This window comes from Aquarana catesbeiana, linkage group LG05 (assembly GCF_042186555.1).
Source record: "Aquarana catesbeiana isolate 2022-GZ linkage group LG05, ASM4218655v1, whole genome shotgun sequence".
In the NCBI taxonomy this organism is placed as follows: Eukaryota; Metazoa; Chordata; class Amphibia; order Anura; family Ranidae; genus Aquarana; species Aquarana catesbeiana.
Genome location: NC_133328.1, coordinates 177129028 through 177153714, shown reverse-complemented (window position 1 = coordinate 177153714; position 24687 = coordinate 177129028). Strand labels below are relative to the sequence as shown.

The 24687-nt window shown below is 41.7% G+C and overlaps 1 protein-coding gene across 5 annotated transcripts in view; it reads right to left on the bottom strand.

The window, feature by feature from the left end:
• Window positions 1-24687, bottom strand: part of MYRIP (myosin VIIA and Rab interacting protein) — a 722788-nt gene that overhangs the window by 7063 nt on the left and 691038 nt on the right. For 3 of the 5 annotated variants that reach the window (XM_073630373.1, XM_073630375.1, XM_073630376.1), the window contains 3 exons: window positions 14678-14839; window positions 11779-11883; window positions 9051-9114 (listed from right to left, as the gene is read on the bottom strand). In XM_073630373.1, coding sequence (XP_073486474.1) covers window positions 9051-9114; window positions 11779-11883; window positions 14678-14839 — 331 coding nt within the window. The remainder of the gene's footprint in view (window positions 1-9050; window positions 9115-11778; window positions 11884-14677; window positions 14840-24687) is intronic. The other 2 variants (XM_073630374.1, XM_073630377.1) reach the window with 1 other exon arrangement.

Below are 24687 nucleotides of genomic sequence, written 5' to 3'. Positions count from 1 at the left end.
AGATGGTGCTCTTCACCGTGTTGAACTGGGCTCCGAGGAATATCAGAGACTGTGTCGGGTCTAGATGACTTTTCTCCCTGTTCAACAGCCAACCGAACTCTGTCAGGGTAGAAATGACCTGATCTCGATGTGACAACAGTTGTTCTCTGTCCTGCGAAAGCAGGAGTAGGTCGTCTAGATAGTGGTGTAATCGGATACCCCTGACTCTGATCAATGCCACGACAGCCAGTAAGAGCTTTGAAAACACTCGAGGCGATGTTGTAAGCCCGAATGGGAGACATGTAAATTGGAGATGCTTCTGATCCACTGCAAAACTAAGGTACTTCTGGAAGTCCCTTGCAATCGGTACGTGAAAGTAGGCGTCTTTCAGGTCTATGGAGACAAGCCAATCGCCTGGTTGTATTGTCTGACGAATTGTTAGCAGTGTTTCCATCTTGAATTTTTCCTTCTTGATGAAGGAGTTCAGGTGTGTCAAGTCGATGACTGGCCTCCAGGAGCCATTCTTTTTGAGGACCATGAAAAGGGGGGAATACACCCCTTGAAATCTTTCTTCCGTGGGTACCGGAATGGCAGCACCTTGAGCTATCAGTGAGTCTGTATATGACAGAAGAATTTGTTTCTTCTCTTCCAAGTGAGGAAGGACTGTGGGAACAAACCGGTGTAAGGGTGGACTGCTGAACACCCATGAATGACCTGATGAGACTGTCTTGACCGTCCAGTAGTCCCTGATCGAAGCTGCCCAGACGTGCTGAAAAAGGAGTAATCAAGCCCCAACTTGCTCCGCCCGGACAGGCTTCACATCAAAAGGACTTGGAAGCCTCCCATCCACCAGAAGAGGTTGTCTTTGAGGACTTCTGGCCAGAAGGTTGATTTCTCCTCCAGTCTTTTCTGAACTCGCGACCAGGCTTGTAGCGGCGGGCATCTCTAGTACGCTCTTGATCTTGCCTGGGTTGAGGTCTTCTCTGACCCAAGAGGCGACGGTCCTGGGGTAAGAACCCTGACTTACCCCCTGTAGCACGGGTAATGGCGGAGTCCAGCTTATTCCCAAAGAGGGAAGAACCCTCAAAGGGAATTCTGCACCAAGCCTGTTTAGAGGCAGGGTCCGCCACCCATGGGCGTAGCCACAAGGCGCGCTTAGCTGTGACTGAAGAGAGCATGACACGTGCCACTAGGCAAATAATATCAAGGGATGCTTCCCCCAAGAAGACTGACGCCAGTTTCAGCTCATGGACCGGTGAGCTCTTAACCAACTCTTCAGAAACACTTGCTAAAGCTGCATCCACATCATCCGACCAGGACTCCATAACTTTAGACAAAGCTGCGAGGGCTAAGGCTGGTTTACAAGCCATACCTGCCGTGATATAGATGCACTTAAGATCAGTATCGATCTTCCTCTCTAGACCATCCTTGAATGAAACGGTATCCTCCAGAGGGAGAGTGACATGTCTCACCAACCTCATCAAAGCAGCATCAATGAGTGGAGCCGATTCCAGATGCTTTACCTCTTCACTCCTGAATGGATACATCTTAGCCACTTTTGAAATTAACGAGTTTTTCCTCTCAACTTTACTCCATTCATCTGAAATGATTTCGCCGAGTTCCCCCAGGAAGGGAAAATTTGGGCGATCCTTCTTGAGATGTTTGAAGTATTTCCTCTGTTTAGAGGGTGCTTCTACTGGTTCTTCCCATCTCAATGCGTCTTTCACTGCTTTAACCAACCGTGGCACCAGGGAAAAATCAAAACCCACGCCAGGATCATCCACCTCAACCTCGCTTTCCGAGGATCCACTCAAAGAGGGACTACGTCTAGAGGGACCAGGAGCCCCAAGGTCGACCCTGCCAGGAGGTAATGTTGGAGCAGAAGGAGCAAAGATTCCTGAACCACTTTTCGGACCAGGGCCTCTACCTGCTGGTCTTCAGCTCCCCTTTCTTTTGCAGCTCGGGAAAAACATAGCTCACAGAGGGATTTACCCTCTGAGATCTGAGCTTTACATCCCCAGCAAGCTCTCCTTTCAGAGCGACTAGAATGGCGGTAGGAATGACGCCCAGACGTGGACTTGGGCTCTTCGCTATGACGTCTAGAAGCTGATCTAGGATGCCTGGAACTTGATGAAGATTGTTGATGATGTGATCTGGAACGATCGGTATTTTAGCGTGCTGAGGATCTATATTCAGACCTAGAGGGGCTGAGCAAGAAGAAAGGAAATAAACAGGATCCATGGAAAAAAAAAAAAAAAGTAATCCCAAAAAATCAAGCAGAAGGAAAACAAATTCCTACCTGCAGCGTAAGGGTTGGCCACTGGGGGGCGGTGACACGTCCATAGCAGAAAGCCTTGTAACTGCAATGAACAACCCACAGTTAAACACAGGAAATACCAGAGGAAACAGGAGAGCTGGACAGCCAGCAGCATAGCTTCCTACCTTGACAGAGTCAAACCACTGCACCGGGAAGCCGCCGTTTTCACCCGCAGATCATCCCAAGTAATAGCTGTATTTTGACAGCTATTTAAACTTGGCACAGAACCCGGAAGACCCAGCGGACTGAGATGCAGATGCGTTCCAGCCGCCATAGAGGGAAGGCGGAAAGAAATACAGGGGAAAACACAAAACAATACACACAAATACTGCTGCCATGTACAATAATGAAACAGTATACGATACCACCCCAGCGTGATCCTGGTCCAGCCTGACTGGGAACGATCACCCACTGCACGACTGGGCTTTCAATAAGGGGGGGCCTCCTGCTAATAGCAAGGACGTTTGGCCCAGTTGCCGCTTGTCTGCCAATGGCGAGGATAGGAAGCTCTTCATGGCATTGCATATGTTGCCCGTCTCCACCCTGCTAATAGCTGGAAATGCTGGACTCCAGAACCGCCATCAGAACAATCGCGCAAGCCAGGACCGTAGATACTTTCATAAGGTAAGATACACCTTGGTCCTAGGAGGAGGACAAAAAAGGAACACGGTCTCTGGCTAGGAGCAAAGATTTATGGGAGTGGGGTCCTATGAGGTATGAGAGGCGGGTTAACCCATACGTATGCTGCCATGGAGTCTGTCAGGAAATATGAGATCTGGGGTCAAAAAGACCTCAGATCTCATATTTAGACTATAATGGAATTAAAAAAAAAAAATTATTAAAAAAAATGGCCCTTTAAGAGCTGTGGGCAGAAGTGACATTTTGACGTCGCTTCCGCCCAGCAATTGCTGATGATCGCCACCAATAAAAGTGATCTTGCGGCAAATCCGCCGCTCCTTCAAACAGCCACCGTATAACAACGGCGTGCGGTCTGTAAGTGGTTAAGCAACCCTATCAGATTAATCTTGGATGGGACAGATAGATAAACGGTTCCTAAAAGATCACTTAGAATGTTTCTATATATATATGTCTTTGACAGTTTCTTCCTGACATGATTACGTCTATCTGCTTCCTTGCATGTATTCATTCTCTCTAGAGTTTATGTTATGCTGTAATATGTGTGTTTGATAGGTGATCGATATCTGCAGGAGGTATATTGCATATATGTACCTAACTGATTAAATCAACCATGAACATATTGTTTGCGGCTGAAAGTTTGGTCTGCATGCAATTTTATGGCCTTTTTGTCATGGGGTTAATAGCAGTGTTTTCATGCTGTGCTGTGTGATAGGAATCCTGTCTGCCTGCAGGTTTTTTGCCAGAATTTGGGTTTACCTACCTGTGCATGCACAAGAGCAATATTTATATATCTTTTTTTATTATATATTTATATGTTTACATGAGAATTCTAATGCTAGGCATTGACAGGTCTTTGTTTATATATATTTTTATGGGTTTGGCATGTTTGCCTTTATCTTTGTTTGAAGAGTTAACCTTGTGATTATGTGAGAGAGAAGTTCAGCTGACTCACCTCTTCTACATCAACTGAGAGCATTGTGTCACATGTAGTGGGTGTACACCATGCCTAATTACACCAATTTACGGTTTTGCCTGCTTACATATATAAGTCTTTGTCATTATTTTAAAACGTAGCTATAAATAAGCACCTGCTATAACGATGTGAAACGCGTTAGTGGTTTTATCCTTGCTGTATGGATTTATTATAACAATAAAGAAATTGTTTTCATTGGAGTGCGGCCATCCGGATCTTTTTGTTCAATTTTTAAATACCCAATCAGGTGCAAGGAAAATAAAAAATACAGCATTTTTGCTTGCACATGATTGGTCGATGGAAATCGGCAGAGCTCTACCACATTTACTAAGCTCTGGGGAAAATTAGTGTAATTGCACTTGCAAGGTGCATCATCTATTCCCCTTTAGTAAATCAACCCCCACTGTTGTCAAGAGCTACATGTACTGTTTTGTTTATGTATTGAAAACTTCAATACATTTTATATGGATGAATAAAAAAACAAAGCATTAAATCCTTTAACCACTTCCATACAGGGCATTTTCACCCCCTTCCTGCCCAAGCCAATTTTCAGCTTTCAGCGCTGTCGCACTTTGAATAACAATTGCGCGGTCATACAACACTGTACCCAAATGAAATTTTTATCATTTCTTCCCCACCAATAGAGCTTTCTTTTTGTGGTATTTGATCACCTCTGTGGTTTTTATTTCTTGTGCTATAAACAAAACAAGAGTGACAAGTTTGAAAAAAACACAATATTTTTTACTTTTTGCTATAATAAATATCCAAATTTTTTTTTTTTAAACAAATTTTTTCCTCAGTTTAGGCCGATACTTATTCTTCTACATATTTTTGGTAAAAAATATCACAATGCGCAAAAGTTATAGCGTCTACAAAATAAGGGGATAGATTTATAGCATTTTTATTATTTCTTTTTTTTTACTAGTAATGGCGGCGATCTGCGATTTTTATCATGACTGCGATATTGCGGCAGACACATCGGACAATTTTGACACATTTTTGGGACCATTCACATTTATACAGCGATCCGTGCTATAAAAATGCATTGATTACTGTATAAATGTGACAGGCAATGAAGGGGTTAACCAGGAGGGGGCGCTGTAGAGTTAAATATGTTGCTAGGGAGGTGATTCTAACTGTGGGGGGAGGGGACTCACAAGGGGAGGAGACCGATCGGTGTTCCTCTGTACAAGGAACACACCATCGGTCTCCTCCCATCTGACAGGACGTGGATCTGTGTGTTTACATACACAGATCCACTGACCTGCTCGTGCCCCCTGGGCTGCCTGGAAGGCTGCGCCGTCATATGACGGCGGCCCAGAACAGCAGCTGCACCGTCCCGCCATCATATGACGGCGGGCGGGCAGCAAGTGGTTAAATAAGAGAAACCTCATTGCCAAACTCTGCTTTTGTCTTAAAGAGGTATTAACCCCAAAACCAAAAATGTAATATATTGCAGCTTACCAAGCATTAGATGTGGTGGCTGCATTAGTTTCTTTTTTTAGTTTTTTTTACACCTCCTGTGTTATGTTGCCTACACTTTGAAAGAAGGAACAACAGAGACACCTTTGGGCAGCAGCACTGTCAGTCTGGCATCAGTGTTAGATGCACTGGCAAATTTAGGTACATAAACAAATTGAAGCCAAACTCTGGACGCTCTTTAAAGCGGTGTTCCAGCTGAAAAAAAAAAAAAATGTAATAGTCAGCAGCTACAAACACTGTAGCTGCTGACTTTTAATAAGGACAATTACCTGTCCATGGAGCCCACGACGTCGGCCCCGGAGGCCAATCTGTTCATTGGATTGGGTGCCGGCGGCACCATTATATCTAAGGGAAACAGGCAGTGAAGTCTTGCGGCTTCACTGGCCGTTTCCTACTGCGCATGCGCGAGTCGCGCGGTGCTTTGTGAATGGGTGGCTGTCTTCTGGGACACACACAGGTCCCAGAAGACAGCGCACCCAATTTCCCAGAACACCACACGAGGGATGAAGAGAAGGAACAGCTCAGCGGAGAAGGAAGTGGCAGATTAGGAAGACTGCCTAGCAACACGCGTTTCGGGTAAGTAAACAAAATTTTTTTTTTTTTTTATTCAAATGTTTTTTTTTTAATTTAAAGAGCCTGTTTATGTAATTTTTTTTTTTTTTTAGGATGGATCTCCGCTTTAAGCAGTAACAGGAACTATCTTTGTTCCTTTTGGGATAAAAGTTTTACATAAATGAATAAAAGATGATCAGCGCAAGCACCCTGTGCCAGTGTTAAATGGTTTGTCACAACCCTCTAACTGCTATATCTGCAGGGAGGCTTGTTCATCAGACTTGCTGGCTGGATCACCAAGTGAAAGAAAATAGCCTAAAAAAGAACTCTGCACTGCAGGACTGCAACTTAATACATCCAATTAGCTTTAAATTCACACAGCCAGATAAGCAGACAATTCCAAATGCAAAAGAAGTTTTTGATCAACAAGATTCAGGCTTGTGAATAAGCAGTGACAATGCTGATAGCCACATCCCCTGAACCTTATCCTCATCCAAGCACAGCCTTCTAGAGACTGGTAACTCTGCTCTAAATTCAGTAGCAGTACATCATCATTCGGCATCAGCATCATCGCCACACCATCAAAGGAAGCTGCATGAGGTAGAGTTCACTAGGAGAATCAAAAGGCATTTGTGAGACTTTTCAGGGGACTAAGGGAGAATGTTTAGCAATCGGTAAGAGTGTATTAACACATAAACCTAAATTAGCTTTCTTTATATTCAGGTCACATTCACATTTGTGAGCATGTGTTTGTAAGTGTTAATGCATGGTATTCACTACCAATGAATGTGCATTGTGCATTGTCATTCATTGTCAGGAGTGCCCCAAAGCACAAGGCCAAAACAAACCCACCTGGCTCTCAGTTTCTTGCAGTGCACTAAGAAAAAAAAGGTAGGTGCTTTTTTTGGTCTGTCAATGCATGTGTGAAAACGTGTGCACTACATCCTTACACTGAGGCAATCTGTGCAATTCCTAAATGCACCAACCCATAGCAACCAATTAGGATCAACATTGTCTAGTCTGATTAATAAGGGAATTCTAATTTTTATTCTGGATTGGATTTAATCACTAGCTAAAAATTAGCTACAAATCACTGACTGACTGGAGCCAGTATACGCTTATAACAGATCTGTCCAGAGGTAAGGGGTAGAGGAACTCAGAGTTGTTACCTAGCACCTTTAATAATCTTAATCTGGCTCTGTCAGCGATTATCATAAATGACTGTAGTGAAATATAGATATCTACTAGGTCCTCTAGAAAGCTGAGCATAATAAATAATTGAGCAATATAGGGCAAAGTTATCTTTCAAGCGAAACTTTACATTACTAAGACCCCTTTCACACTGGGGCGTTTTTCAGGCGCTTTTGCATTAAAAAAAGCGCCTGTAAAGCGCCTGAAAGAAGCCTCATCTGCAATCCCAATGTGAAAGCCCGAGTGCTTTCACACTGGGGCGCTGCGCTGGCAGGGCGTCAAAAAAAGTCCTGCAAGCAGCTTCTTTGGAGCACGTTCGTGTTTTTGCCACTTGGCTGGGTGCGCCGATGGCCCGAGCCCTTTCACACTGCCAGCGCCCGAAAAATGCCTGAAAAACGCCCCAGTGTGAAAAGGGTCCTAAGCGGCGCTTTACCAACGTTTTTCGGGCGCTGGCAGTGTGAAAGGGCTCGGGCTTTCACAATGGGATTTTTTAACGCTAAAGCGCCTGAAAAACGCCCCAGTGTGAAAGGGGTCTTAATGAGAATAAATGTTCAATGAAAATACACTATAATGTAATTTCACTTTTAACTAGTATTTGTCCAATGCATAAGTGGTAGTTATTCCAAGTAGATTAGTGACAGGGTTGCCAACCTCCCGCAGCATTTTTTACTGACAAAACATGGAAAATTTACTGGCGGAGCACATTTTTTACTAGAAACCTGAGAAATTACAGAACTCCTACTGAAAATGAACACAGTGAATATTTGAACAGTATAAACATGATATGGAAGCACTGACAATACCTATAACAAAATAATTTGCTTGATTTACACTTAAAATGTCAACACAGCATGAAATTATCAGCCCCTGATATTTACTGGCAGTTGTAAAAAAAAAATCATTGATTTTTACAAACTGTCAGTAAATTTACTGGCGGTTGGCAACCCTGATTGGTGAGCTGTGACCAGGAAGTTTAGTAACAGAACTGAATGTTAGACACTTACAGGGGGACAAGCTGTGAAATCATTTCTCAATACAGGGGCTTTCTAGACACTCCCTTCTACAGCAAAAATCCAGTATAATAAAACCACTTCATACTCTTGCTTACAAGTTTATTGTAAAAAAAAAAAAATGCCCTGCTAGTAATCTCCAGATCCTGAATGCTTCAGAAGATGGTGTTCGATTACTATGGAGTCAATTCACTAGTGCTTATCGCATGCAATATTTGTGTTTTATACAAAACATTGCATGCAATTTCTGAAATGTCAATTCACTACAATTAAATACTGCATTTGCGGTAATTACCTTCAGTAAATATCACAAAAAATGCAATATTACAAGTCAATTCACCAAAATAATGTTGTTAAAGTGGTTGTAATGGCACAAGGTTTTTTTACCTTCATGTATTCTATGCATGAAGGTAAAAAACCTTCTGTTTGCAGCAGACAAAGGACAGTTTGGGAGTTCCCCCATAATTTGTACTAGATCCTTCAGGTCTGGTTTGAAGAGGGACCTCCATGCAAAAAGAAACACATTTTGTGACTTCTCCAGGTCTCTTTAGCTAAAGTGAACAAAGGGGCAGGGTCACCAGAGTGATATTATTGACCAAATAAGGGCATGTCCATCTCTGGTCAATAATGTAATTGACCAAATATGGCCAGTCCATATTTAGTCAATAATATCACCCGGATGACCCCACCCCTTTGTTTTCTTTAGCGGCAGGGACACAGAGATGTCATTCGGCATGAGGGGGACTGCTTTTGAGATAAATACCGCATGAGTTATTTTAATGCAAAAAATGTAAGCATTGACCCCAATATTTTACTAGCATAAATAAAATGTTGCCCAGTTAATGGTGTAGGGCTTTCAATAAGGTTCTATTAAATGACATTATTGTCATGTTGTGCATTGCATTACCATGCAGAGGAGTTGCTGGTAGTTTTCGCCGTTGCTGCCTTGAAGTGTCTATTGTTTGAATCTGCTGAAGCAAATAAGAAATAATAATAAGATATAAATAAGATTAAAAATTCTTTCACTGCTCACAACAGAATCTTATACATATTTAGAAAATTATCCTAACACCTAAAACAACAGCATTTACTATTTAAAATGGCAATGGGTGGAAACCTTGAAAAAAGGAAACACTATTCCTGATATATCTCCCGAAGCACCAGAGGTACTGAATATCTTGCTGCCTATCAGTATGAGGGCCTAGTACTGAAAAATGGCACTCTTCAAAGAAAATCTGTATTTGGAAAATAGCTAGGCTGGCATTGCTGAACTCATTGTTTGAAAATACCTGGCTGTCATGCTCATCCTAATACTTTTAGTTACTAATCTGTAATACGCATGCACATGAGTAGGGCTAAATTACTCTAACTTCATTAATTGCATGCTTGCTCTGGATCAGTGACAAAAAGTACTGTGACCAGAACAAGCCAGGCAACTATGTTTTTTTTTTTAGAAATAGACCAGTAGTTGCAGCCTTTGTATCATTCCTAGCACAAATTTCATTAAAAGCACTCTCAGCAGTTGGTCATTTGACCCGGTACCAATATAGATGGGGTTTTGCACACTTGCAGCTATCCTGCCATTGGGATACCAGACAGTAGTAATTAGTAAGTGGTTGGTCAGCAGATATGGGTTACTGTATATGCAGCTACTTTTAGTTGATTGGACACTGGCAAAAAAAGGAGCTTCAGCAACAAGTGGGTATCTCCTTAAGCTGCCTTTTTTTCTCAGGCAACAGGTCTGAAGCCAAGCCCTGTTATCTACAGCTTTACAGCTTCTGTAAGAGGCAATTCTGCCCATGACATTGCAGCAGAAAATTCCTCCCTAGATATGTAGGAGGAAGGAAGAGCGGTGGAAGGACCCAGAATGCCCAGAGAACGGCAGGGAATCAGACTGGGGGCGACTATCTAAACAAAAAGTTTAGATAATGATAGTTAGAACCCTGTGGAATAAACTAGCACCCCCCTCACCATTCCCAGAGCCATGTGCTGAGCCTGAGCTAGCCTGTGCCAGGCACTGTAGGCTGCTGCACCCAGGTAGTCAGTGTTGTACTGTGGAAGCAGCCTTGGATTGCTGCTATTTGCCGAGAAAAGAAACACCACCAGAGTTGGCGTGAAAAATGGTGCAATAATGCTCAGTAAAGGGGCATCCCATGCCAGATTTAAAGGGCACAAGTCCTGCACTTACTATATATTTACCATCTGCACAGAATACAAGGGATGAGATTACATGCTGGTTTTGCTCACCACAGTGGGAATACCCCCAAGAGGATTGTCAGGAAAAGGGCTCTGCCATAGCAGACCACGGCCCTGGTCCTGTGTAGCACCCTGCGGCTAACTCAACATGATGCATCAAGTACCAAGGTGAGCACCCACACAGGTTCCAGTGCCTGAAGCAAAATTGGCCTGCATCTTCATCCAAGCAGGATCTAGGTATGGGTATCCATAGGTCAGGTAAGGAGTCAACCAATCCGGAAACTGCAGAAGAAGTCACAGTTGCTATGGTGCAGCCAGGAATCCTAATAAAAGAATAATCTTAAAGAAAAAACTTAAACTTAAAACTTAATAAGAAAATAGGTAAGCTTCTCTCAGTAGAGAGAAGAGGTCCATCACCCAAGGACATTAGCAAAAAAACTGAGCCATTCTGGGAGTGGGAGGGGTTATATACCATTGTCTAACCGCCAAAAGGTAGCTGCGTATATCCCATGGTTAAAGACTGAACTCCCTGTACTATAGACTAAGAAATCGTGTTCCTATTTAGACCATTTCCACAAACCCCACTGTATGTTAAACAAATGCACACAGCTATGTTTCATGTGTAAATGAAGAATTCAAGGTCACTGACATTTGTGGGGGTAATTGTAAAGTGTAAGTTACATTAATCAATGTGGGGTCATTTATTAGGGTTGCTGCTTTGAAGACTTTATAATACTTTAGTTGTAACAATGCAGAGCACAGAGATTGGAACATCGTGGGCTTTTTTAAGAGCATAGCAAGAAAAGCCAAGTTTTCAAGGCAGCAAATCTAATGAAGCATGCCACACAGGCAAGTGTGACATACTTATTACACTTATACCACACACTTTTACATATTCATAATGTTTTTCTTTAAAGTCAAACTCCAGGAATTCAGGCACTTTGTAATGTGCAGGCATACTAGGGGTTAAGTCTGACAAAGTGCATGCCACCTCCTGGACCTACTTCTTTTATTTACCTGACAGTTTTTATGGTATCTCTGAGAGTACATACTCCAAGGGCTCTGGCAGGCGATACACTGTCTTCTCTACACAGCAGCTCTGCCTGTCCCTACCCTTTTCTGCCCATTCACAGACGGCTTTGTATTCTGTGAATGGGTTCACATAGCACCTTATAATGTTCTTCACTTCATTTCATTAATTCTGTGTGTGCTAATCCCAGGTGGATTATCCCAAAGGGTAGCACAGCTCCATGATTCTTCACACCCAGCCACATTTCATTCAGAAGCAAGGTTTTAGGGGTTTATCTATGGTTCTTGTTGCTACTGTGGACATATCAGATTATCATATGATGTACCTGTTACATTACAATATAGTGAAACAAGTAACATACTGTACATCTATGGAACACATTGCACACTTAAAGGAATACCACTTATACCTGATTAGTATTTGTCTGTTCACTTCTCCTTGTCAGCCGCACACATGGAGCAACATTTAATCCAGCTACACTGAGAGCTGATATTCTACTTTCAATATCTGAAATCTAAGCAAATATTACAGATTAATGTATGAGAACTACAAGACCCATGCAAAATACTACAGCGGTATTAGCCTCAGTTCACATCTGTGCGTTGCAGTATGGTAACGTTACCACAACACCTCTATCCAAGTGTGGAGCACTGCAGCTCGATTTATACTGAATGCAACTCCAACACACCTAGCCATCCCAATATAATTCACAAGCATTTTAGCACATCACAATGCACAAATGTAAACCACTCTGTGCTGTGATGCCCTGCTTTGGGGAAATTGTGCAGGTCCTTTAAACCTGCATTGCTGTGCTCTTACAGCCCATGCAAAATAGAAAAAAAGCATCCAAGAGGTGCTGGGACTTTGATGTGTGTTTGTACAAAGTAGTTAGAGGACAAAAACATTCTGAGAGCCCACTGACTCAAGCTAGGTTGCTCATAACAGACAAGGCTATCCTCCAATGGGTACCCCAGCAGGTTATCTGTAAAAAAAAAAAAAAAAAACATGCACATAACTGTTTGCCAGTAAAGCTGGTCATATATGGATTGAAATTTGGCGCGTTCAGCAGGAACCAGCTGAATTTTGATCCATGTATAGGCACTGTGGTTGTACAAAAGTCAATGTACTGATCGACTTCTGTACAACCGCTCTGTTGGATGTTCCCTACTCGATCAGCACTGTAGGCTACAGCCCCACTGTCAAGATACAATCGCTCAGAGGGAAGGATTCCCCCATCCCCCTCAAATGTGTAGATGGGGGAAGTGGGTCAGCTTTTTTTGTTCAACCTTCTGGTTGAAGGAAAAATCACTGACTTACTCTCCTCTACCAGCAATTAGCTTCCCTACATAGATTCACACAGGAAAGTCCTTTGAGTTCACTCCAGGTTTTTATTTTTTTTCGGACCCCTGAAACATGCTGGCTGTTTCTCAGTACAAACTATTAAATTCATTTAAATATTTTTATCCTTTGGTCTGGTGCTCTGTACATTAGTGCATGTTGTTTTTTTTTGGAGCCTATTCAAAATGACATTCTGAAAAGGCTTTAAGAGTTTAATATTAAGCTCTACATTTACAGTATTGTTACAAGCAAGTTTTACCTAGCCTGTACAGCAAACTCTTAACCTCCTTTCTTACCTTTAAACTTAATGCCTACATTGAACCCTTAACCTGACCCTGAAACTTATCCTGAACGCTTAATTACCCTAACATGTGATCAATTGTTTTTTTTTTCGGTGTCAAAACTGCAAAGCAAACAAAGAAATAAAATGGTGGTTTTGATCTACCACAAAGAGAGGGAATTGCAGTTACTCCTAACGCAGTGAGAAAAATCTAATCACTTTCAAAAAGATTGTGTAGTTACAGTATTTCCCCATTTTGTTTCCATTTCAGTTCAATCAACAGATGCCCAGTTTTGACTTCACATTTGACCATATTCTGGTGGTCAATAGAAATTTTGGGCGCTAGACCACACAGCTTCTGCCAATTACTTTCAATGTTTGCAATTTCTAGCACTTAAGAGCAGTTAAAATGTGAATTGTTACAAGTATGCCCAGCTTTTAAAGTGGACCTTGCATCTAGTCCACTGGTGATATTTGTACACCACTTGCTGAAATGCAAGTAGAAAGATACCTGTAGGGGGAATAAAGATATTAGAGTAATCTTTTCTCTTGCTTCTGTGGGGTAGGGGGTGACATTGTCCTTTGGTGAGATCCCGGGGAATGCTGAGTAATCCAAATCTTGGGAGAGGGTTTGAGGATCCTGCAGCACAGTGCTGGGAGAGTCTTCTCAGAAGGATTTGAAATACTCAGCATTCCCCAGATCTTTCCCTAAGAACCATGGAAGGAAACAAGGGGAAAGATGAGAACACTATTTAACATTATTTCGCTTACAGGTTTTTAAAAAAACTTTCTAGAAATGGTTAAGCAAGGGGGAGGGGAGGGCAAACGTAAATACTGGACCGGCAGCTCAGCTAGGTAAGCTTGTAAAGAGTTCAGAAATGCTTAAAATATAACCTTTAACCCTGATCTTGCATAGTACATTCACCACAACACTTCAAGTGAACTTCCAAACTGCTGACCCCAGCAGGAACCTTACCCCTAAACTAAGGCCTCGGACTCCCTTCAACCTTTCGATAGTATACCTTCCTTGAACTACAATGCCAGAATCAAAAGGTAACAGCAGTGTGCTAAAATGAAAAAAATACCAATATCTCACCATTCTTCACCACTACATAAAACTGCAACAAAGTGGAATACATTGCCTCAAGAACTGCCACTCATTAGTATTTCAATCCAATTACATTCTCCAAATTTCCAAAATCAAACATACTGTATTTGTCTTGTGTTAATTGTAGAGCCAATTGTTACAGCATTGATTTAGGGATTTGTTTAATTGTTTGTTTAATTATAGTTATGCCCCAATATCCAATTTAAGTAATACTAAACTTTATATAAGAATTGATAAGATAGACACAGTCTCTTCAGACCTGTCAATGGCAAATGTAATATAGCTGTGCATGCACCAATATTCCTAATCCTGGATGGATTCCATGGATACTAATATAAATATCTTGGATTCTAAGATACTGAAATAGTCTATATAACAAGGGCATACAGCCTCAGTTGCCCTGGGCTTTTTGTTTTGCCTTCCATTGGGTCTAGCAGCAGGTATTATGAGAAGTGGAACTTGGTGGACTGTGGTCTTTTTTCAATCTTATTGACTATGCCTACAAAGTGTTATTTGCCAAAGTACTAGTATATGTTTTCATGAATGCTATTTTATGCTGTATCTATATGCAAAATAAATTACCTGACGCTCAGCATGATGAACCTGGGCAGCTGCTGTTGCCACTTGATCCTCCAGATCAGCAAGTTCAATTTCTGTAGTCACACTGTTGATTTTGCGTGCAGAGTCCTCGATCTCATCCAGCTGTCCTTCCAACCCATACACAGTGCCAGCTGTGAGATACACCTGCAATCAATAAATCAAATAGAGTTTGGTTGATCAATAATTTTGTGCTTGCAAACCTGGGGACTAACCTACTGTCTGTTTTCGCTTAAGGTATTGCAAAGTACTTATTTAACTATAATAAATATGGCAATATTTGCATTTAAGTGAAATCTCTTACCTTGTCTTAAATTACATCCTTCAAATGTACAATATTATATATATTTACCTCTCCTGGGAACCGCACATTTATAACCATAGCTTTTTTTTCCCAAGAGAGATCCAGTTCAGTGCAGCAGACTATAGAAAGCTTCAGTCTTCTATTATAGCTGAAGTATCACTTACCAGTATGTATCAGGAATGAGCTGCAGAAAGTACTTCCAACATATTATAAAAGTACATAATATAGTATAATGTATATTATATTATAGTACTTAAAAAATATTATGATATTTCCACATATACCATTTATCTGAAAATATTATTAGAGGGGGTTTGATGTTTTAATATACTTAACTTAGTTTTAAATGTAATGTGCTGTCTGAAGAAGGAATTAAGATATTGATTGCTTTGAAAATATTCTTTTCATGACACTTCACCTTGTATGGTATATGTGTACTCTTGATTGTGTAACTTGAGATAGCAAGGGGTTTTTTACGCTTGCTTAGTCATTCTTACACCTTTTTTACATCCAGAAACCTTGCAGAGAATAAGATATTTTACTGGATAACCATATAATATTAGATCTGGTAATACTGCATGTACCTCTTAAAATTACAGTATATATAAACCCCTGAACAAACATTTGATTTTAGATGTGCTGGATGCATTAGTGTTTTTATAACTCTATATTTACCTGGGTATTCTGCCAGTAATACACTTCTCCTATGGGGCAACGCTCAGTCACTATCTATAAAGAAGCAGCGCTGTTACTCTAGGACAGGAAGTATGTTAGGAACATAGAACATCTTCCTCTATGCTCATCTCTGTAACATGGAAGGGGGGTCCTTAGTTCACAAAGGGGTAGATTTACTAAAACTGGTTCACTCAGAATCTGGTGCAGCGGTGCAGGGTAGCCAATCAGCTTCTATTTTCAGCTTGTTCAATTACGCTTTAACAATAAAACCAGGAAGCTGATTGGTTACTATGCACAGCTGCCTAAGATTCTGTGTGCACCGGTTTTAGTAAATCTCCCCCCAGAGAGAGCTTGGAAAATGCTAAGTGATCACAGCACAGGAAGTTGTTCGCTCACTAGTTTTTCGCCAGGATCAAAAGATATTGCAGAAATGGTATACAGAACATATATAACAAACCCTTTCAACTTTATATTTAACAGAGCAAAGTGGAATAAATAATAGAGTTTACATACACTTTAAAGCGGGGTTCCACCCAAATTTTGAACATTATCTCTATGCATTCTCTTCCTTGCCTAGATGCTGACATGCTGTGAAAAAAAATTTAAATCGCCGTAATTATCTTTTTTTTTCTAATCTTCTAAGCACTTCCTGGTTTTCCTCCCATGGGAGTAGGCGTGTTTCTAGCCTCTCCCAGACCTCCCACAGTCCCCTGGGAGCTAGTCTCAGGCTTCCCAGCATGCATTGTGCAACAGCATCATCACAACATCTCGGTGAATGCTAGGAGCACAGCATTCACCGCATCCAGGAAATACATGCTTGTGGGCTTCAAATGCCCACAATGAAGATGGAAACCGCCTTCAGTGAATTTTATAAGTTATTCTTTACAATGAAATCGGACACAGGCGGACTTATTACACAGAACATGTGAGTAGATAATCATGAGAAGAAAAGTTTGTAAATGAACTCCAAAAAAAAAAAATGATAGATAGGTGGACCCCCGCTTTAACCGCTTCTCGACCAACCGCCGCAGTTATAGTGCGGCAGTTTGGCTCCCCTGCGCGAGCCGTCGTAGCTATACGTCGGCTCGCGGGGTCGGGATAGCTAGCGCGCACGCGCCACCGCACAGCGGGGGTGCCGATGCTCGTGGCCGACGGTCGCGATGACCGCCAGCCACGAGTGATCATGACCAGGAGACACAGAACAGGGACGAGTGTGTGTAAACACACACTTCCCTGTTCTGTTCTGACAAGAGTGACAGATCGTCTGTTCCTATTAGCTGGGAACCACGATCCGTCACTTCCTCTAGTCAGTCCCCTCCCCCTTAAGTTAGAATCACCTTCCAGGGAACACAGTTAACCTCTCGATCGCACCCTAGTATTAACCCCTTCACTGCCAGTGACATTTTTAGGGTAATCAATGCATTTTTATAGCATTGATCGCTGTTTTAATGCCAATGGTCCCAAAAATGTGTCAGAATTGTCCTCTGTGTCTGCCATAATGTCGCAGTCACAATAGAAATTGCAGATCACCGCCATTACTAGTAAAAAAAAAATAATGATAAAAATGCTATAAATCTATCCCCTATTTTGTAGACGCTATAACTTTTGCGCAAACCAATCAATATACACTTATTGCAATTTTTTTTACCAAAAATATGTAGAAGAATACACATCAGCCTAAACTGAGAAAAAAATTGCTTTTTTTTAAAAAAAAATGGGGATATTTATTATAGCAAAATGTACAAAATAATGCATTTTTTTTTTCCAAAATTGTCGCTTTTTTTTGTTTATAGTGCAAAATATAAAAACCGCAGAGGTGATCAAATACCACCAAAAGAAAGCTCTATTTGTGGGAAAAAATGGACGTCAATTTTGTTTGGGTACAACTATGCACGACCGCGCAATTGTCAGTTAGAGCGACGCAGTGCCAAATCACAAAAAGTGCTCTGGTCAGGAAGGTGGTAAATTCTTCCGGGGCTGAGGTGGGTAAACATTATACTGTACATTATTAGCAATATACAGCACCTCCACAAAAACTGTAAGCAAATCTGGCTACCAAAGTACAGAGTTGTACAACCTGAACTGTCCACTGTCCATATTATATGAGCATCCACTGAGGATTTTACCAGAGGAGTCAGTTCTGCATTGATGCAGATGCACCCAAATTTTTGAATATATTTTTCTCAAATTGCATGCCAGTCTTAAAGTGACACTGAACAATATTTTTATACTGTGTGAAAAATTTGACTCTATGCACAAGTTGTAAATTAAACTAAAGCTGCAAGCAAAAACGTGAAAAAGTGCTGATTCAAATACCAAAAAACAACAATCAAATGAAAACAACTCAACCCAAGTAGACATAAATCAAAATGGTGCTACATATAAGCATGTGTATAATTATGATCCATCACCATATAACAGTCTTTCATGCAAATTAAGTTGTGATACAATCCACCAATCATGTACAAGTCCACTTAGACATTTCAATTCGGTGAGAACGAAATGCATGATAGCATACACCTCCACCAAATTCCCTTTTGGGCATACACTCACCCTATGGATTGACCCTCATTACAAAGGTCTTATTACACACCCATACACATCACTACTTAAAGCGGAGTTCCGCCCCCCCTCCAAAAATACTGTAGCTGCAGACTTACTATTAAGGCACTTACCTGTCCAGGCATCCAGCGGTATCCTCACCCGAGCTGATTCTTGAGTGCTGGTGCTACCATCTTAGCTAAGGGAAACCAGTAGTGAAGCCTTGCTGCTTCACTGCCAGTTTACTACTGTGCATGCACGAATTACGCTGCGCTCTGTGAATGTGCCAGGGGGGGGGGGGGGGTAGGGCCAAACTTCCGGCTCACTGTCCTCAGTCCATCTCAGGAGCAAGCAAGAGAGGGTGGCTACATTCCTACATACAGTGGGACCAAGAAGAATGAACATAGCCACCCTCTAACAGGTTTTGGGGGATACGTAGCACTGACTTTAGAACCACTTTAAGTGCAAGTCCACACAAATATTTTCAAATATCCACTTGCTTCTTAAACAGAAGAAAAATCCAAGAGGTACAATTCGGGATAGATGCATCAAATGCTGGTAAGCTTATAACTTGTATAATACATTAAAACTCTGTATAACATCATTTTATCAGGTACATCATCTCTGACAAATGTTGGTGGAGGATTTTTTTTTTTTATAACCATGGTCATGCCCAACAATGTTGGTGGATGAGGGGGGGGGGTTACCTATGGTCTAAGCTTGCAATTGACCACCAATGCCGTGGGGAAGTTATTATTACAGCCTAATTATACCACTGACCACCAATTGTGGTAAAGGGAGAGGGGAACAAATTCTTATTACAGCCTAAGTCTGCCACTGACCACCAATGTTGGGGGAGTTTAGCATTACTACCTCTGACCAACAATGAAGGGGAGCTTTTTGTGGCCATTTACGGCAATACTGGGGGTCACTATTACTATCATTTGGAACTGGTATGTCTATCCCTTTACAAATCAAATATACAATGTAATGGAAAATACTAGTTTCATCAGTTTCCAAATAGACCATTTATCAATGCTTATCACATCCAGTTTCCTTGTCTAAAGGGGCTTACAGATGTTATCTCATTTCATGCATCCTCCTGAGAAAGTATGAGAATAACCAGTGCATAGCAAACCACTGTTGCAAATTTATAATAATCCAAAGAAGCCACACACACTTAGCTGAATTCTAAGCATTAGTGGTTTACCACTTCGTCACTGCTCCATGACTATGATCATCAGTGAAGCACATACTGAAAAACACGTGGAGGTTAATCTTTTTCAGCTCTAGATGGTGGAGGTCTAAATCATGTGCTTTATTAAGTATTTTAGTGGCAAGATATTTTTTAAGATCTGTCCTTCAAAACTTCAAAGAAAACTACAAGTCTCATGAGGCATTGCAAGGCTCCCAAAGCAAGCATGACTGCAAACATGACTCCCAAAGGCAGAGGCATGATGGGACTTGTAGTTCTGCAACAGCTGGCCACAGGTTGAGAATGCGGGAGAGAGGGGCATTTAAAAACTTAAAAACATGTGAAAAGGAGACTCTCTTTAATTTGTTAAGCAGGATATACAGTACATGCAGAGTATTGCTTCATTCAACCCACTGGTTGAAACGCACAGATCTCTGCATCCACATAAGCAGTGTGGATGCAGGGATCTCCCCCACTGCTCTGTTGTATTCTGACAGCGGGGACTCTTCCCCTGTCACAATACACATATCAGGAATGCAGCCATTGGTTTCAAGTAAGGTGGAGCTCAGGCGTGTTCGCAACTCCACGTGGCCGCGCCCGCCAGGAAGCTTACACTGCGTAGATCGGGAAATGTCTCACTGCCTGTGATTAGCGCTGCACAGTGTAAGCTTCCTGGTGGGCGCGGGCACGTGGTGTTGTGAATACGCCTGAGCTCATCCTTAGTTTCAAGTGCTGATCGAATGCTGATTTTCCAGGAAGACCATTCGACAGAAGTCGGTCGTTAGACCAGATTCTGTTGAACAGACAAGAGTACCCTTATACTGAGACCAGAAGAATTTCAATATGCATATACCCAGCTTTAGAGTTTAAATAGTAAGTGTTCCTGTAGATCAATGTTTCTCAACTCCAGTCCTCAAGTACCAACAGGTCAAGTTTTCAGGATTTCCCTCAGATGAAACAGCTGTGGTAATTACTAAGGCAGCGAAACTGATCAAATCACCTGTGCAAAATAATGGAAAGCCTGAAAACATGACCTGTAAGAGGTTCTTGAGGACTAGAGTTGAGAAACATTGCTGTAGATAAAACACACACATTGTATTCTCTAATGTGTATAGTTTATAAAAACACTAAAAGCATTTTTCTATTCCAAAGCAAAGGATCTACATGCAAAATGACTTTAAACGGATGTCATATGCATTTTATAGTTACCCCTATGAATAAGGCCCCTTTCACACTCAAGTGACTTGAAAGTCGTGTGATTTTGCCACAATTTCAGGTAAAGCTTTTGTAAGCTTGAGGTCCATGGAACTCAACTCACATAAAAGTCGGACCAAAGTAGTACAGGGACTCCTTTGAAGTTGATGCGACTGACAATCGCACAGATATGAATGGTACTCATTGAAAATCATTGGGTACGACTCGTCATGCGACTTTGCAGTCCTAAGTCACAGGACAAGTCACACAAGTGTGAAAGGGGCCTTAACCAGAGTATTTATAATGTAGCAATTATAACATTGTTACATTGTAATTCTTATTGAGTAGACTCTGTTCTGCATTTTGCTGAGTTTTCATGTTTTGTTGAATTTCAGCCCACTAAGAAGCATGCTAAAATGTGGCAAAGTATGGATTAAAAATACAAGATAACATGGCTTTTTATAATGGATAGAAAGTAACACTATCAGTACTACATGCCAGATAAAAACAAGGTCACCAACAGAGTAAACAAATAAAGAAAAAAATAATAGATCAATAAAAAAAAAAAAATAGTCATAAGTCTTCGATAAGAACTAAGGCAAAGTCTTCTTCGCCTGTCTCTGATTATACCGTGCAAAGGATGCCCTGGATAGAAGGAAAAGGGGGGGGGGGGAGAAAAACAGGAAAGCGCACACCTTGCTCAGTTCAACCTTTAATAAATCAAAAAATCTAATCAACAATGGTTACATTCACATTTTCCATACAACTAGAAGCACCTTGAATGCAGTCCCGTCTTACTAAATACGATGATTGCTCAGAATGAAGCTTCATATGGAATGTGAGTGTGACCATTGTTGATTTTTATTTTTGATTCATTAAAGGTTTAACTGAGCAAGGTGCGCACTTCCCTGTTTTTCTTTTTGTTGTCTGCCTTTTTATAATGGTAGAATATGAATTAATCCTAAAACAAATGATACTAGGCAGTATGTATATTGTATACACATGCACACTATACATCGGGGGTCGGCAATCCGCCGATCGCGGTCCACCTGTCGATGGCAGGCAGGTGATAGGTGGACCACGAACAGGTTCCTGGGCCGCCGACCCCCGCCTTCTACGTCCTTGTCTCCACTCCCAGCCTCCACCATGCCTCCGCCACGTCATCTATGTCCCGGTCTCTCTCGCTTCCTTCCGCCTCCATCCTCCTCCGCCGCTGTGATCAGTGAACAGCGGAGACCAGGAGGAAGCACAGCTCAGGTCTGAGGACAGGAGGAGGAGCCGGAAAAAATAACTTTTTATGTTAAACCACTGGTGATTGGTTGCTAGGATACAGGGTGGTACTAAGCAGGGGCGGATCCAGGGGGGGCAACGGGGCAATTGCCCCCTTCGAGAAATGTGGGTGAGTGAGAGAGCCAGCAGGTAGATCCGCGGGTGAGAGAGCCGGCAGGCGGCACCGCGGGTGAGAGAGCCGGCGGGCAGCTCCATAAGTGAGAGGCAAGTGACAATCTGCATCTGGTGACAGGCGATGTGGCAAGTGACAATCTGCATCTGGTGACAGGCGACGTGGCAAGTGACAATCTGCATCTGGTGACAGGTGACGTGGCAAGTGACAATCCGCAACATGTGGCAGGTGACGTGGCAAGTGACAATCTTCATCTGGTGACAGGCGACGTGGCAAGTGACAATCTGCAACATGTGGCAGGCGACGTGGCAAGTGACAATCTGCATCTGGTGACAGGCGACGTGGCAAGTGACAATCCTCAACATGTGGCAGGCGACGTGGCAAGTGACAATCCTCAACATGTGGCAGGCGACATGGCAAGTGACAATCTGCATCTGGTGACAGGCAACGTGGCAAGTGACAATCTCCAACATGTGGCAGGCGACATGGCAAGTGACATGGCAAGTGACAATCTGCATCTGGTGATCAGGCTCCCACTGATTCTGCATTATGGTGAATTAAACTATTTAATTTTTTATAACAATGTAATAATAGTAATAATGCGCTTCAATCATCCTGACACCATAGCAACAATGGTGCAGTGATGATTGAAGCGCCAACACCAGCCATTTCCCCGATAGATGTACCCAAAAAAAATATATTTTCTGGCAGTGCCCCTCCCGAGTCTAGACTCTGGATCCACCCCTGGTACTAAGCAGCTAATAAACAGCTTGATAATATGAAAAGTCACTCTGCCAGCTCCTGACATCTGTCCAGAGCTGTGCTGCCTCCCGGTCTCTGCTATGGAAACCCTGCATTCTGACTGCAACGCACTCCTGAACCCTGCATTCTGAGTGCAACACACTAATGGACCCTGCATTCTGAGTGCAACGCACTCCTGAACCCTTCATTCTGCGTGCAACACACTCCTGAACCCTGCATTCTGACTGCAACGCACTCCTAAACCCTGCATTCTGAATGCAACACACTAATGGACCCTGCATTCTGAGTGTAAAACACTCCTAAACCCTGCATTCTGAGCATAATCCACCGGTGAACCCTGCTTTCTCTGCAAAACCTTGCACTCTCATGTAATATTTATTTTTGTTCTGAGTAAAAATATTATATCAAAAAAATACGGTCTTACTGTCTTTTTTTTTGGGGGGGGGGCACTTTTTTTGGGGGGGGGGGGGAGCTTTGACATCATCAGTGTTGTTCAAGTAGATCTCCATCTCTTGAAGTTTGCCTATCCCTGCTGTACACCAATGTAAAAATGAATGCACGACTTGTTATCATTTACTCATCGTGCAAATGTTCTTCATCGTTTGAAGAATTTGTCAATACGCTTTCTATTTATGTAACTCAAGTATTAGAAGGAGTTCAGAACATCGCTTAGTGGCATCAATATATTGATCATACGGAAATTACAACATGTTATTTTTTTTTACTTTGAACTTTATTGAAGCAGGGCTGTAAATGTGTTTATCAATTAGATAAGTGGTCAATTAGATAAGTGGTTAGACCAGTGGTCTCCAAACTGTAGCCAGCAGGCTGGATGTGGCCCTTTATCTGGCCCTTGGTACGCTATTCCTTCAACTGATACAAGTCACTATTCCCCCCTCTGACACCAATGATGGGGCATAATTTCTTCCTCTGACACCAATGATGGGGCTATATTCCTCCCACTGGCAATAACAATGGGGCACTATTCCTTCTACTGCTACCAATGATGGGGAACTATTGCACCCACTGACAATGATTGAGCACTATTTTTCCATTGACACCAACGAAAGGGCACTTCTCCTACTAACATCAATGATAGGGGGACTATGCCACCCACTAATATTCCTCCTCCTACTGACCACAGGGTGCTATTTTGTTTTCCTCCCACTGACCACCAAGCCTGCGGCATTATCTACTCCTTAATAGCCAGAGTCGGGCCCCCCTAAAGTCAGAAGGCCCTTTGTTTAAAAAGTTTGGAGACCCCTGGCTTATACATATGGTAATGTTATGCTTTATGTGAGTGTGTATGTTTGGTGAAACTGTGTTCTTCTAAGCACTTGATCATTCACACACAAATGTTCAGGCTCTTGTGTAGGGCTAGCTAAATGAAAAATTACTGATAGAAGAATAATAGATTTAAAGTATGTTTCCAATATCTCAAGTTTTGTAAAGAGACATATTTTTTAAAAAATACATGGATTTTTCTAACAGTTAACATAAATATAGCAAAAATATAAACACAGTATGTGATGGTATTAAGGCAAAACTGTTTTACAAGTACTTATAGTACAAGCAGTAAGTCAAGAGGAAATTAACATACATCAAAAATTCAGTCAACAATATTCTTGTGTTAATTATTTTAGAATACAGTAAACTTACTTAGATAAACGGTAACACAAGCTAGAACTTAATGTTCACTATGCTGGGAACTCTGTATAAATTAAGTTATATGTTACCACCTTTTTTAAAGTAATGGCTAAATTAAGTTATAAGGACACAAAGACATTAAGTTATCTTGATCATCTTTAAAATGGATTCCTACTAGCAGCCTCTCTTCTAATGCTTTTACAAAAAACTCAGATTGAATATTAGAGCCACTTAATTTTGCCTCTACATCTGTAGTGAAATCTAGAATTCTCATT